Consider the following 15,445-nt stretch of genomic DNA (forward strand, 5'->3'; position numbering starts at 1 on the left):
AAATAACTCTTTAGACACTAAGAATCTTAAAGACCAACTTTCATCCCATTAAACAATTATTGATCCAGTTGTTGATCAGAGGCACCCAGAATGTCCCTGAGAGGGCAAGAAAGAGAGAAAATTTCAGGAGAGACAAGACTGTGTATATTTATACATTTCAATTTTGTCTGTCATGTAGTATTACGCTAACATTTGTCAGTATGTTTTTGTTTTAAAATAGTCTGGAAGGCACTATGCTAACAGTGATTATTCCTAGGGAATAGAATTGTGGGAGAGTTTGACAAATCAGATAATGAACTGACATTACAAATAAATGCTAGATCCATGCAGAATATTGGTAGAAGTGCTAGGTTCTACAATGACACAGATCAGAAAAAAGTCTAATCTGGTACTCATGATGATGCTTCATGAAGGGAAGGAGAAAGCCATGTAAGGAAAAAGTGGCAATAACGGAAGCTAATATATTACATGGTGGGAAAAAACATGTTCCAGGAACAGGGCATAGCATGTATTGTCCTGAGTCAGGAAAAGTTATAGTACATTGTCAGAATTGAGATGTCTGGAAGGGAAGGGCAGAATGTAATGAGACTGAAGGTGTGTAAAGTTTTGGATCTAACAGTGCCTGTAGGTTTTGTTAAGGAATTTGATTTGTGTCTGAAAAGCACAAGAAAGCCATTGAAGGACTTTAATTGCAGGTTGTTATTTTCACTTTAAGTGACTATTCTGCCTATAAAGATTGGACTGTGGTGGAGACTAAGTGGAAGCAGGAGACAGATTAGTAGGGTGGTATAATGGTTCCTGTGAGAGAGGATTCCTGTGTTAAAAAGACCTGGAGAAAGTGAACGAATTTAGGTCTAAAAGAAAAAAAAATCTATGATTTGATAACTGATAGAATGTGGATGGTAAAAAAAGAAGAATGAATCAAGGATCACTTCCCAGATCTTTTATTTTGCCACGTTCAATCTACTGATAATCCGAGTCAGTGTGCTTTGCATTTGAAATATTACATTTTTCATCTAATTTCAAATTGGGTAATTTTTATATCACTCCTCATCAGGCTTATGGTCTCCTTTACTTATACATTTACAGCATATACATACACACAGCTTTTTGCTTGTGTGGAATATTTTATTGGATGCCAGAGAATGAGAACTTTAAATTGTCACCATTTTTTTTAAAAAAAATATTATTTATTTAAATAAAGCAACTTTGTTCTAGTAGGTAATTAAGTTACTTGGAAATAGATGAATGTTTTTGAGACATACTTTTAAGCCTTGTTGAGACTGTCCTGTGTCAGCTTCAATTATAAAGCTAACTCAATCCCACTTCTAGCAGATACTTTTCTAAGAACATCATCTAATATCCCATGTGTGATGATGTTCTTCATTTTAGCTGGTAGGTCACATACTGCACTCAAATTATTCTTTGGTCTAATGCTTTCTGCCTTTCCCCAGGTCATAGGTAGTTTCTTCACATGCATGTACAAACCAGAACACTGACAATAACATCTAGAATTCTCTTTCTCTCTCAGAGTTTTAAGAATATGTTCCCAAATTCTTCAATATTCCTCTCATTACATAGTGGGACTTAATTCACTTCTCTGGATTATAAATTGGACATAGCAAACCATGTCTGAACAGATTAGGGCAGAAGTGATAGCACATCACTTCTGCCATCAGGTTATCAGAATACTATGGTTCCCATCCTGGGTACTCTCTCTTGCTGCCTCTTGGAAACCTGCTTTGGGGGAAGTGAGAACCTTAATCTCATTTTCTTCAGTGGCTATAGCCTGTAGTTCTGGACAATTAGTTTAATTGCATATTTATGAGAAATCTTGAATGAGAACTACCCAAATAAACTCTTTTTGGATTCCTTGCATGAAGAGAAAATATGATGTCTGTTTTTTTTTTTTTCTTCAAGAGATACATTTGGGGGTAAATTGTTATGTAGCAATAGGTAACTCAGACAGATTGTGATGCCTTAAAGTAAGTACTGTTGTAGCAAAAACCTAAACCAAGAGAATGACTTCTCAACTGGGCAGTGAATATGAAGGAGAGTAACAGTGAATGACTAATGAACCTTTAAGAAGCTTTACTTTAGGTTTTATTCTGAAATAATTTTGGGCTAAAAATTTGCATATTAATGCAGATATTTCCCATGTGTTCATTGTCCAGTTTCTATCAATGATAACATTTTATGTAACCATAATAGATTATCAAAACTGGGAAATTAACATGACACCATATTATTAAGTAAATTTCAGACGCTACTTGGATTTCATCAATATGTATGTGAGAATACGTTTTTATAAAATTTTATCCTGTCCAGATTCATAGAATCACAACCATGTGACTCCTTTGTGTCTCCTTTCCTCCCTTCTGAACAGAGACATCTATAGCAGTTGTCCCATGCCTCTCTCCCCACCGTATCTTCATTGGATATACGGGAGGTGAATAAATTGTTCCTTTATTTTATCAAGTCTACAGGAGAAGACTGTTAGAGTCTGTAAACAAGTCAGGATGGTGCCTGGAAAATGTTAGAGTCTGTAAACAAGTCTGGATGGCACCTGGCATTTTGCCAGAGGGAGTGGTTTGTGAAGTAACACCAGCGAGCCATTAAGTGTGGAGATTCCTTATTGGTTGACTGCTGTATCTATTTTATGTTAATTAATATAAGCTGTGTGGAATGTATAAATACCTCTGTTGTCCTACAATAAACGGCTCCCACTCCTGCTGTATCAATGTACACAAGTTGCTCGTCACCCCCGGTTATTTTGCTGCAGCCATACTCCGGCAGAAGACCTAAACTCATGAAGCTCTACTAAATAAAGCAAAATAAGGACTTTCATGCAAACTTGAAAGTGATTTCGGTTGTGAGATTCTAGACTTTGAGCTGATGTTTTAATAGTATGAAACTTTTGAAGGCTTTGGGAAGTTTGGAGGGAATATAAATAATTTATGGATCACCAGGTGGCAAACAGTGATGATTTAAAAAATATATCCACAAATTCTTTAATATGTCTTCTTTGAGTGTGAGCTGAACCTAGTAAGTTCCTTTATACAAAGAGAAGATGGCAGAAGTGATGGCATGTCATTTTTGAGATTATACAAAGACCGTAGTTTCTATCTTGGGTGGTCTTTTCTCTCTCAGATCACCTGCTCTGGAGGAATATAAATAGTGAATGACCCTATGGAGAGGTTCATGTAGCAAATTTCTGAGCTTCCTGCAGATTCTGAGAGGAGAGCCTCTGCCTTCAGTTAAGCTGTCTGAAGTTATATGCCTGGCCAGTGTTGGACTACAACCTTATTGAAAACCCTGAATCAGAAATACTCAGCTTAGGCACTCCTGGATTCCTGACCCTCAGAAACTATGTGAGATGATAACTATTGTTTTAAACTGCCAAGATTTTCATTCAGCAATAGATAACTGATACACACACTGTGCAGTACCCTCCTCTTTGGTATCCTGCTTTGTAAATTCTAGACACCTCACTCTGTGTTCTCAACTCAGCCAGCTCTTAGGGCTCTGGTTTTTCCTCCCTTATGCTGAGATCTGGAACTTCCTCCGGGTAGTAAGCTGGGGAAATTAAACTTATTATTTAATTTACTTATCTTCTCTCATGGGTCACAACTCTAACATGACTGTTACCCAATGTCTGAATAGTGTTGTACACATTTTGACTGCTTTCTAATTGCATGTGGTAAAAGTTAAAATCTGATCCCTGTTATTCCATTATGGCCAGAACTAGCTTAAGCCTTGATCTCAATTTAAATGTGAATTTTAACAAGAGTTGATATCCTCATGTAACTCAATGAAAGGGTTCTTTGTATTTTCTTAAACTTATTTTCTTAAACATTTTTTGGGGGAGGAAAGTTTTAAGATTAGTTTTAGGTTGTAAGAGTTTCAATGCCAATGAGTGAAGAGAATAAGAAATGGTTGGAGGCATCAAAGCTGACTTTCAATGTAGAACAGACTGGGTTATGAAATTCAACATGTGAACACCTTGTACATAAGAACAGTTGGTTCCACTTACTCTGATGCTTTGTCATTCACTGCTTTTCCTTCTGCCCTTGCTCTGAGAACACAAAAGCAGTGCTTAGTTGATGCTAGCTACCATCTGGTGACATATGTAGTGACCTGTTTCTTCTCAACCAGCACATTTTTTTCCCCCTCAGCTGCATTTTTTTTTTCTTCTGCTCCAAGATTGGTGAGGCACACATACAACACAGTTCTTCCTTTTCTCCCCCACTTGACCACACATGATCCACTCATCACCGAATCAGGTTTAGTTCATTCCCTCACATACATACATACTTAAAGCTATTGTAACCAATGCTTTATTTGTACATCTAAGTCTCCTCTAGTTAAGGGCACAGATCTTTTCTACATGTCATGTATCTCATAGGCTTATTCTGTTAGCCAGATAAATTATCTTGGTAGTGGCTGATCAGTCCAGTGTTACTGTTGTACCTCTGGATTGAGAGATCGTAATTGGTGTAAAATACCATGAAGAAAACAATTTTCTATCACTTTCTAAAGTATCTTAGAGAATTCCCTGAGAATTTCTACACATACTTAGTGAATTAGGCAGAGTGATAGACTATGAAAAAACATGTTGTAAAAAAAATCACTCTAACTTTCAAAATGTTGATAGTCTTGTGAGAGAAATAGTACCCAAATCATTTCAACTCAAATGGAATATAAAAGTCTTTGAAATAAAAAATAAATTATAAGAATATTTCTAACAAAAGGAAAAGTGAATAACAGAGAATCAGGCAAACCCTTCTGAAATGATTAACCTAATGATTAACCTCTACCATGAAGGACAGGTAGGGATTATGCATTATTAGGGGAAAAAATAAAAACAACAAAAAAGAAGGATGGGAACTTAACATTGGAAACCTGTGATTTTAAGTATATTTATCTTAATTGTGCATCTCATTGAATTTTAAAAAACACAAATTTATGCCAATATATACAAATTAATATGCATTTCTTCTCCATCTTTACTCCTATTTGGTGGTTGTTAAAATATATGTGAGAAACACCTTATTTAAGACATATTCTGGTGCAGGTGTGCAGGTGTTTTATTGAAAGTAGCTCTTGATTTTAAGATTTTGTTATACTTCTTTATAATGAACTGCCTCTGATTTTTGTTTATGGTTAAGTCTGTACAATTGAGTCCATGAAGAAGTATGTAGGTTCCTAAGTAACCCAGGTATTTCTTCAGCATCTGGAAACCTACACTCCAGTTATTCCAGGTTTACAGATTTAACAAGGCAAGTACTGGAGACAGAATAATCTTGACAAACTCACCTAGAGTTCCTTTGTGTTTGTTTTTAAACTCTGGACAACTCAAAGAAAGTATTCTAGGACCCAGCTTATTCAAACAATGGCTTTCCTTTGAAATAAGATCATCTGCCTCCCTTAAAGGCATAGTAGTCACCTTTGACACCAGGAACTGAAGGTAAAACAACAAAGAATGTGGGGAACCAAACTCTACGCTGGAATTAAAAAAAAAAAAAAAGATTTGCATTAACTCTCATTTCTAGGTGTCTGACCTAGTGCAGTGGATTCAAATGACAGGTTAGATCAATCATTCTTGAGTCTGAAGTAAAAGGTTTGATGTAGCTGAGAAGTATGGAACTGTAAAAAAGGAAGAGGGATATTTGGGGTTTAATTATCGTCAAAGAGGACAAAAACACATTATTGTGCACAAAATAAAGTACCACAAGGAAAATAATCTCACCTGGCCTGGGATCTTTAGAACATAATATTTAAAATTGATTTCCTTAGTCTTACTCCTATTAGGAAGGACTATGTGTGTATGTTAGGAAAGAGAGAGAAGGATGGTGGGTGGGACAGGAGCACTGATGAATGAGGAGCAGAAGATAGGTGGGATTGGGATAAAGAGCTCTGAAATGTCAGGATGTCAGGGTAGTCAGGATAATGACTGTCCTGGGAACCTTTGAAGCACACTCCTTTACAAATTACATTATCTAACAAATTACAAGAGACAAAGGTGGGAAGACAAATCAAAGACCTTTGAGCTCTGTGCTCAGGTCTGCATTAAGTTTTGCTTTGTGTGTTGTGCAACTGGGGGAAGAAATGGACAAAAGGAGGAGCTTGAGTAAACGGGTGGTAAAAGAAAGCTTTGCTACCTGCACATGCCTCCACTGTGGAGGGGGTTAAGAGCAGAAGGTGGGGATGCAAATCGGGCCTTCTGGAATGGCCAATCAGAAGTCAGGAGAGGGAATTTGGGTCCCCAAGCTACCCCAACCCGGCGTTTGAGCACGTGTGCGGTGTTCTGGGACCTTTGTCCCGCAACGTCACGCCTGGCGGGCACCCCCTGATCCTCTATTGCTGTCGGATCTGCTAGATGTATTTCTCCTCTACACACCACTTTGCGAATCATGTCTTTCTCACTTTACTCCTCATTCATTCTTTCCCGCGCGGGTGCGGGATAGAGCCTTAAGCTGGCGTTCCCAGGAGTGTGTGGAGCTTGGCACACCAAGTTGCTGAGACTGGGGCACCATCCTCCTGTTCCGCGCGGGTGCCGGCAGAGAGCCTCGGCTCGGACAACACAGCGCTCCTGCCCGCACGGGCAGTCCTCCTCTTGTCCCTGAGGCAGCACAGCACGCCCTGCGCCTCTCGGCTCTTGGCCGACTGTGCGTAGGTCCTGTAGGACTCCGACTGTAGCCCGCTCGGCCTTGGAAATCCCTGCAGCGTTCAGAACACAGAAACTAGACTCATCACCTAATTCGCCAGGGAGCCGGGGCGCTGCGGGGCCGCGGCGCTGCCTCCCCCGCTCCTCCCCCACCCCACCCCCGCCCGTGCTCTGGCGGCCTCCGGGAGTCACACAGCCTGCCCCCCCACCCCCCACCCCCGGCAGACAAAGGGCCTGGGCAAATTCGCCGCCTGGCCTCCTAGAGCTCCGGGGAGGCGTCTGCGCCCGCGGTGGATCGCGCAGGAGGCGCGCGCGGGGCGAGAAGCTGCGGCCGCGCTCGCGCGGTAGAGGAAAAGCCACGAGATGCGCCTGACTCACATCTGTTGCTGCTTCCTCCTTTACCATCTGGGCTTCCTATCGAATGAGATGGTTTCAGGTAAGGTCTTCCTTGAGTTTCCAGCTTCCTTTCCAACTTCCCCAGTGGAGATCAAGAAAACACGGGAGGGCAGAGTTGGTGCAACTGGTGCACGGTGAGCAGAGCTCAATGGGTAGCAATAAAAATAAGCGTGCTGATGCCTATGAGGGGTCAAACTCGGAAGCGAAGCGCACTTCTCCCAACCTCACTTTAACCATCTGTGAAATGAGCAATACCCTCTAGAGTAGTAATGTTTGCAAAGGTACATTTACAGCGCCTGGAGAAAATTTGAGAAGTATGCTCTGTCATATACTTTAGAAATCACTTAAATTGTGCTGGATTCTTTGCACTGATTTTCATCAACAGCGGTCATCAAACTTTGCTGGCCCACTCCCTCTCTCACCCCTGCATCATCGTACTTTCATTCTGAAAATGCTGGGGTCTGTAATCTGATTGCAAAGCATCGGGGTTTGCGAGCATTTCAGGAACTAGACGGGTGGTCTCCATTCCTTTCAAGTGAGCGCCTTGTATCAGTACAGATTGTGAGTCTGGGAATGCTTGTGCTACGGAACCGCCGCACTTTAAGTCCGGTACTTCTGTCTGCCCTGCCTGCAGGACTGCAGTTCGCCCCTGACCGCGAGGAGTGGGAAGTCGTATTTCCTGCACTCTGGCGCCCAGAGCCGGTGGATGCAGCGGGCGGCAGCGGGGGCAGCGCGGACCCAAGCTGGTTGCGCGGCGTAGCGGGCGGCGGAGGCGCCCGGGGGCAGGCTGCCGGCAGCTCACGGGAGGTGCGCTCCGTGGCCCCCGCGCCACTGATAGAGCCCGCGGAGGGTCAGTCCGAGTCCCAGTTCCGACCTCCGTTGTCGCCAGGAGGTGAGGAGGACGAGGAGCTGGAATCACAGGAGCTGCCACGGGGATCCAACGGTGCTGCCGCCCTGTCCTCGGGAGTCCCGGCCTCGTGGCAGCCGCCGCGGGTCCCACAGCCGCGGCCGTCCCCGTCCCCTCCTGGAGCCCAGCAAGCCGAACAAGACAGCGATGAGGTGTTGCTGAGGATCCCGGCCTTCTCCCGGGACCTGTACCTGCTGCTTCGGAGAGATGGACGCTTCTTGGCTCCGCGCTTCGCTGTGGAACAGCGGCCAAGTCCAGGCCCGGGCCCCACGGGGGCAGCCACTCCGCGCCCTCCTGCCCCTCCCGATGCCTCCTGCTTTTACACCGGGGCGGTGCTGCGGCACCCAGGCTCGCTGGCCTCTTTTAGCACCTGTGGAGGTGGTCTGGTAAGCGCCTTTCCTCCCCAGCTCTCCACCTTCCCTGCTACCTCTTTGCTTCCCCTCCATACAACAAGCTGATTTGCATGCACCTCCTCCTCGTTTTCAATGTATTCCTCATGAATTTTGCCTTACACAGCACCATCCAGGTGTTTGCATCCTTTGCTTCCAATGGAACATCTTCAGGGTAGACCAGTGAATCAGACGTCTATTGGATATATAAATGGCCTCCTTCTAGATGGTTATAAAATTTATTTTGAGTACTATATTAAATTCTGCCTCCTTGTTACTTTTTCCCGGTGTTCAACTTCTTTCTTTCTCCCGAGTTTCTAAAATAAGCCCACCATGAGATGTTTTTTAGCAGATTGAAATCAACCAATCTGTTCACTGCTAAAGCTCTTTCGCGTTTGCTCCTCACCCTCAGCTCCTCATCTGTTGTCTTACTTTTTTAATGCCCTACTTCAGAGTTGTCAGAACAGCAAGTCTACAATTTAAATACATCTACAACCATACTAGACACCTGTTCACAGTTTCTGTCAGACAGAGTCAGTCAGCTGAAAGCCTGACACTGTTGTCTAATGAATGACAGTGGAGTCCAATCAGTAGTCAAAGGGTTATGGGTCTATGACCAACCATTTTCTCATCTAAGGTTTACATTTTACTGGACAATAGCTCCAATTTTTCTTTCTTCGCTTCACATAGGAAAGTAGCAAGGTTGACAGCTTTGTTAAGAGGCTGTAGGGACTAAGGTGTCAAAGCCACTTACTCTTTTTAATGTACATTATTTGTTTTTTCTCCCTGTGTCTTAACCCAGGGTTTGGCATAATTATTGCCTTCCATAGTTGGCCTTTATTTTGTGTATGTGTATATGTGTGTGGGTGGGGGAGTTCAGGGGATAAAATATATATAAAATAAAATTTACCACTGGAACCACTTTTATAGGCACAGGTCAGTGGCAATAAGTATATGTTGTTGTACAACCCGCACTACTGTGACCTTTACTTTTGGTTTAAGGCAAAACTCATAAAATATCAAAAATGCCCATGTGATTTGTGGCTTCACTTTGCTGTTCATACTGGGCCATTGATGAAATCCACAAGAACACATCTGAAAGTAACTTGCTCATTTGGAGAAAAACCCAATAGCAATGAAAAGCTGAAAATATTAGCACAACCAAAGCCATGAAATGTAAAAAGATGATTAAAAATCCAAATGAAACAAAACTAGAAATTTTTATTCACGTCCCTCTAAGGTCCCATAGTCAATTGATTAAATTGCTGGATAGGTACATATTTTACTAGATTCACAGAATGGTGAGTATTCAACTATGGAAATTTTTTAGTATAAGTGAAAAAATTTGGCATGGAAAAATTACATGAAAAGCATTTACAAATGTTTTCTGTGGAACTGATGTTTGAACACTTCACTGGGGAAAACATTTTGTGGGCATTTCATTGTCCACTAGATTTTGGCTAGGGATTAAATAATTACATATAGGAAGTTCCTGGTGTAGTAAGAGCAATAGGGGATAAAGCATTTCACTGTGTTGAAACATGGACTATTGGTCAGATTTTCCAAATGAGCTATGTGCCCTCTCTATATACTTAAGGGACCAATGCTAAAGTTATGAGTAGGTTTTTCATAGACTGAATAGGAGTTTGACATACCTCCATGTTTATCATGTTGGCTTTTTGCTCACTTTTCCTATTAGGCATATATATATATATATATATATATATATATATATATATATGTGTATGTGTGTGTGTGTGTGTGTGTATGTCCTGAACTGGGAAGTCTTTGTTATTGAGGAAAACTGATGTTGCCAGCAATACAGTATAGCAGTCAGACTTTGAGTAAAATGTTAGGCAAATAGCCAAGAAGGGTGGTTTGTTACTCCAGACTGCCATGCCAGCCCCTTATAAGCTGGTGGATTAGGAAAGAGAGAACATGATTTGTTATCTGGACTCTGGTGTTGGCTTGCTCCCTGATACTGATAAGTTCTTTACCTCTCCCATAAGTAAGAAGTGAGAATTAGATGATTGAATTAAAAAAATGAAGCAGTGGAGTTAGAATCCTATTAATTGTTTAAATGTATTCTAGAGCCTATATTAGGATCTAGAATGCCCTGTATTTAGGGACCCACAGATGAGGAGTGTGTATATATCCCATGCATAGGCCAGGAGATGCTAAAATGTCTGTGGTATCAGGCCTGAAACGTCTTATCTGCTAGAGTATTGGCTTTCTCTCTGTGTGTTACAGATGCAAATAGGGAAATACAATAGGCTGAGGTATGTGCAAACACAGGAATGGTAAGGGCAGTGATGTGGCAGTACTTGTTGCTTTTTTTTTTTTTTAATTTCCAAGACATTGTAAGGTGTCTAGTTTTTAGTAGGCACTAAGTAAAAGTTGCTGAAGAATAATATATAATGCATAAAGTACTTTATTACATTTTAAATGATAGTTTGTGAAAAATTAAAATATATATGTAACAAATTTTGTGAAACAGTGCAATAATTATGTTTGCTCACAATTAACTTAATACCTTAGAAATACACACACACACACACACACATAAGTTCTGGGCCAAAGGAAAATATGTCAATACCTACTTTGCCTATGACTGAATGCATAGATTATTTATTGAGGATGATAAGAAGTGACTACTACATCTATTACCACATTATTTGCTTAAATTTAGAATTTTATACTTTGGCAATTATTTTGATTAGTTTGATTAAACAGAATATGGAGACTTGTATAAATTCAGTTTTTTTTCTGTCTCTTCCTTTTTTCCTTTTCCAATTTATCTATCTGCCTGTCTTTCCTTCCTCCCTTCCTCCCTCCTTTTCTCCCTTCCTTCCTCCCTCCTTCCCTCCCTTCCTTCCTTCCTTCCTTCCTTCCTTCCTTCCTTCCTTCCTTCCTTCCTTCCTTCGGATTTAACCCAGGGACACTTAACCACTGAGCCACATACCCAGACCTTTTTATTTACTTAATATTTTTTATTAAATAAAAGAGATCTTGAGACAAGATCTTGCTAAGTTGTTTAGGACCTTGCTAAGTTCCTGAGGATGGCTTTGAACTTGCAATCCTCCTGCCTCAGCTTCCTAAATTGGTGAGATTACAGGTGTGTGCCACCATGCCAGGCTGCAATTTACCCTTTTACCTGAATCAAAGTACTCTATGCTGTGGCATGTTTTGAAGAATTTAATATTTTAGGAACCTCCACTTTGGACGTCACTGTGGCAAAAACCAATGTGAAGGCAAGTGTCAGGGCAGGGATGGGGGAAGACAAGTAAATAACAAGGAGAACAAATGAAATTCACATCTAAACGAAAAGGTGAAAATGACTGATTGACTGCATACATGTATGGTCTTCATTCAAGCCATGTTTTAGAAATGATAGAAAAATATTCTGGACAAATCTAAAACACTACTATAAGAGAATGCCATGAATACATCAGACATTTTGAATATCTCCTGAAAAACTGAAAATAGTTTGGTGGGATTAACACAAAGCATACAGACATAAGAAAACATCTGTGTGTGACGGGAGCTGTGCCAAAATGCTGCTGTACATTCAAGGAAAGAGAATGCAGAAGCAGAATGGAACCACATAGCCACAGTGGAATTTGCCTTTTCTGACATCCAATTATGCCAAGTAGTTATTGAAAGCCACATGTATGTGTCTGTAGGCAAAAGAAGAGAGAATAGAGGCAGGGCTTTCCTGGTCATATTGGTGACACCCAGGGTGTATAGAGTCTCCATTCTCAAAGAATGAGCTATTGTCTCCTTGAATGATGTCTCAATGAATGGTCCTATCTGACTCTAAATAACTAGAGTGGAGTTGAGTAATCTGAACGAGACACAACAGATAGGTGAGCTAGAAGCCAAAATAAATAAATAAACAATTGATAAAAAATGGATGAGCTAACAGCCAAGAACACTTTTAAGAATATAAATCATATAAAAGATAGTCAGCAAATACTGGTTAATTATTACATGAGGCAACAAAATTAATAGGCTAAGTAAAATGCTATAACAAGACAGTAGTGCTCAGAAGAGGAAGAACCAATATATGTTCATGGAAAAAAATTAAAACCTAACAAATTAAAAAATTAAAAAAATTAAAACCTAACAAAAATGTTTTGATACCAGGAAATTAAAATTGCATGAATATTAGAATTAAAGTTTTATAGATGAACTGATAGGTAAATTTGTGACCTAGAAGATCAAATCCAGAAATTAATTCAGAACATAAGACAAAGGGCAAATGGATACAAAGTGTGAAAGAACATTGGTGATCTATGATTTATAGGTCAAGATCCAAAATTTCTCTAATAGTTAATGCTTTTTGAAAAACCAGGTAAAGGTAAAATTTTTAAATGCATGTAATAGTATACCTCCTAGATTGACTAAGTTTAGGATATGAGGCCAGGTTAGATAGATGGTGTTCCAGGTGAGCCTTACTCAGTGTATACTAAAACCAATTTCCAATATGGGTCTCTCTACTTGACATGAAAAATTTTAGAAAAATGCAAAGCAGTTTATGTATAGAATACTGAATTTTGAAGATTTTCCAGTTGTTTCTTGGTGCCTGGTCTCAAATAAAATTACAGCAATTTTTCACAACTTTTTCTTATTTTCCCCAAATTTTCATAGAAACAAAGATGTATTTTGCACTCCTATTTTACTTGCTTTAGAATTTAGTGTTTGATTATGTAATTAAAAAATGTTGTGCCTTGATACACTCAAACGAATATAGCTGAGTGTTGGTAAATATTCAGGCTCAGTGGTAGGAATAATGCATGCAATAAGACCAGGGAAGAGGCTGCTACTCATGAGTGTTTGACATGCTGCAGGCTTCATTGTCTTATTTTTCAGGTAGAGTGTAGAGTATTTAATTAAATGATTTGAGTTGAATTAGTTGATACAGCCAATATGGGTTAGGTAGAGATTGATACTTTTTTTTTTTTTTTGGTAACAGCATCAACTTGTCAGAGATGAGATATAAACCTTCAGAATGATTGATCAGTTTCCAAACTCAGCATGTTGCAAATAGAGATCCAAATTTTGAAACTGTGGCAGAATAATAGGAAATCAAAGACAAAGAGAGAACCCTATCAGCTTAATAATGAGAGATTATCTATAATGTTGGTTGACTTTTGAGGATCGAGTCAACTGGATAACTGGAGCATCAACTATCTCCAGAGTTCAAAGAAGTGATTTTCAATCCTGGATGGAACTTGACTACCATTCAATCCTGAGGCCGAAATGAAATTATTTTCAAAATTTTAAGGACTCCAAGTTTATCATACATAAACCTCTAAAAATGGATGCAACGAGTAGTCTCTGTCAACACCTGTTCATCATTAATTACTCAGTGTTGTGTTCTAAGAATAACCAGGTTTGTCCAATTCTAGCATGTTGATCCAGAGATAGTTAATGCCTTAACAAATATGCATATATAAATTCATAGCTTTAAAAAATTTCACACTGTTAATGCACATATAGACACACATACACACACATCCCCTTAGATCACAAATGCATGAAGATTTTCCCCTCTTCCAGTAGTACTGTTTTATCCAATCTCAGCATGTGTCATAATTTACTTAATTTATTTGGTGTTAATGAACATTTAATTCTAATATTCTCCTATTATGAACACTGCTAAATATATAAAATTCTTTAGACATGACACCTTATCTATGTAATTTTTATCAAACAGTATGTGTATTGGTACTGCCTGATTTCATGCCATGGGGTCTGGTGACACTTTATGCTCTCACGTCAGCAGATTATGAGAATGAATCTTTTTGTGATGGCAAGTGTTAGTGTTATTAAAAAGGTTGATCTTTATCAAATCTAATAGGCCAAATGTTATCTGAGGGTAACTTTAATTTACATTTTGTTTGGTTGTTACTGGTGAGGTTGAATGTCTTCATATTTCTTGAGCTTTTTATTCTCATTTCCTTTCTTGTTGTATTAATCAGCTTTTTAGACACTGTGATCAAATGCCTGAGAAAAACAACTTAAAGGAGAAAGGATTTAGTTTGGCTCATGCTTTCAGGAGTTTCAGTTCATGGTCAACTGACTCTGTTGCTTTTAGACCTGTGGCAAGGCCAAAACATGGTGAAAGAGCATGAGAGGAAAGCTATTTGTTTCATGGCAGTTAGTGGGGAATAGAGAGAGAGAGAGAGAGAGAGAGAGAGAGAGAGAGAGAGAGAGAGAGAGAGAGAGAGAGAGAGATCACACATGGCACACATGGGAGTCACAGGGAAGATGACCAGGGACAAGGTAAATCTTTCCAGGTCATGCCCTAGTGACCCACTTCTTTCATCTAGGCCTCACCTCCTACAGTGTCCACTGCCTCCCAATAATGTCACAAAATTATAAACCTACCAATGGAAGAATTCACTGATGAGGTTAGAGCCTTCATGATCCAAGCACTTCACCAGAGCCCCACCTCTGAACATTGTTGCACTGGAGACATGCCTTTAACATATTGGGGGACTTTCCAAATGGAAACCATAATAACATTTGCAGACTTTGTCTTCCTATCATTTACTCATTTTTTATTAGATTTTTGCTTATCTTCATTTTTAATTCCAGCACTCTTTATACATTAGTATTTTAAAAGAAGATAAACACCAACTACAAAGTAATGCATGCTGAATATAGAAAAATTGCAAAATATATGTCATCTATAATCTTACCATTCAGTGATAAACACTATTAACTTTTTAGTGTTTATGATGAAAAGTAAATGGAAATTTTAAATGTATTTTTACATTTTTTCCCAGATTATTAGTAAGCTAAAGAAAGCACATTTTCTCAAACATAATTTTTGGTTCATTAGATTGGCACAAATTATGCAGATTGAGAATATCCAGTGGACATATTGGAGAACACTTAATCTTACATGTTAACAGAAAGCAAATTGGGGCTCTTTTATATTCTCTATTGAAAATTTAAATGTACTTATTGGTATGTTTAGCAGTTCTACTTGTAAAAATCAACTTTAGAGGAACATACATATATATGAAAAAGATTTATGTATAAGCTATTTATTGCAGCATTTAGAGCATCATCAGT

At 39.5% G+C, this 15,445-nt stretch overlaps 1 protein-coding gene across 1 annotated transcript in view; it reads left to right on the forward strand.

Moving 5' to 3' along the window:
• Positions 1 to 7,024: 7,024 nt before the first annotated feature.
• Positions 7,025 to 15,445, forward strand: part of Adamts19 (ADAM metallopeptidase with thrombospondin type 1 motif 19) — a 265,915-nt gene continuing 257,494 nt past the window's right edge. Inside the window, exons 1-2 of the mRNA XM_046460436.2 lie at positions 7,025 to 7,103; positions 7,698 to 8,356. Of these exons, the coding sequence (XP_046316392.1) occupies positions 7,031 to 7,103; positions 7,698 to 8,356 (732 nt within the window). The 5' untranslated portion in view covers positions 7,025 to 7,030. The remainder of the gene's footprint in view (positions 7,104 to 7,697; positions 8,357 to 15,445) is intronic.

This window comes from Marmota monax, unplaced genomic scaffold (genome assembly GCF_021218885.2).
Source record: "Marmota monax isolate L192 unplaced genomic scaffold, Marmota_monax_Labrador192_F-V1.1 WCK01_AAM20220418_F8-fsc00006, whole genome shotgun sequence".
Lineage (NCBI taxonomy): Eukaryota > Metazoa > Chordata > Mammalia > Rodentia > Sciuridae > Marmota > Marmota monax.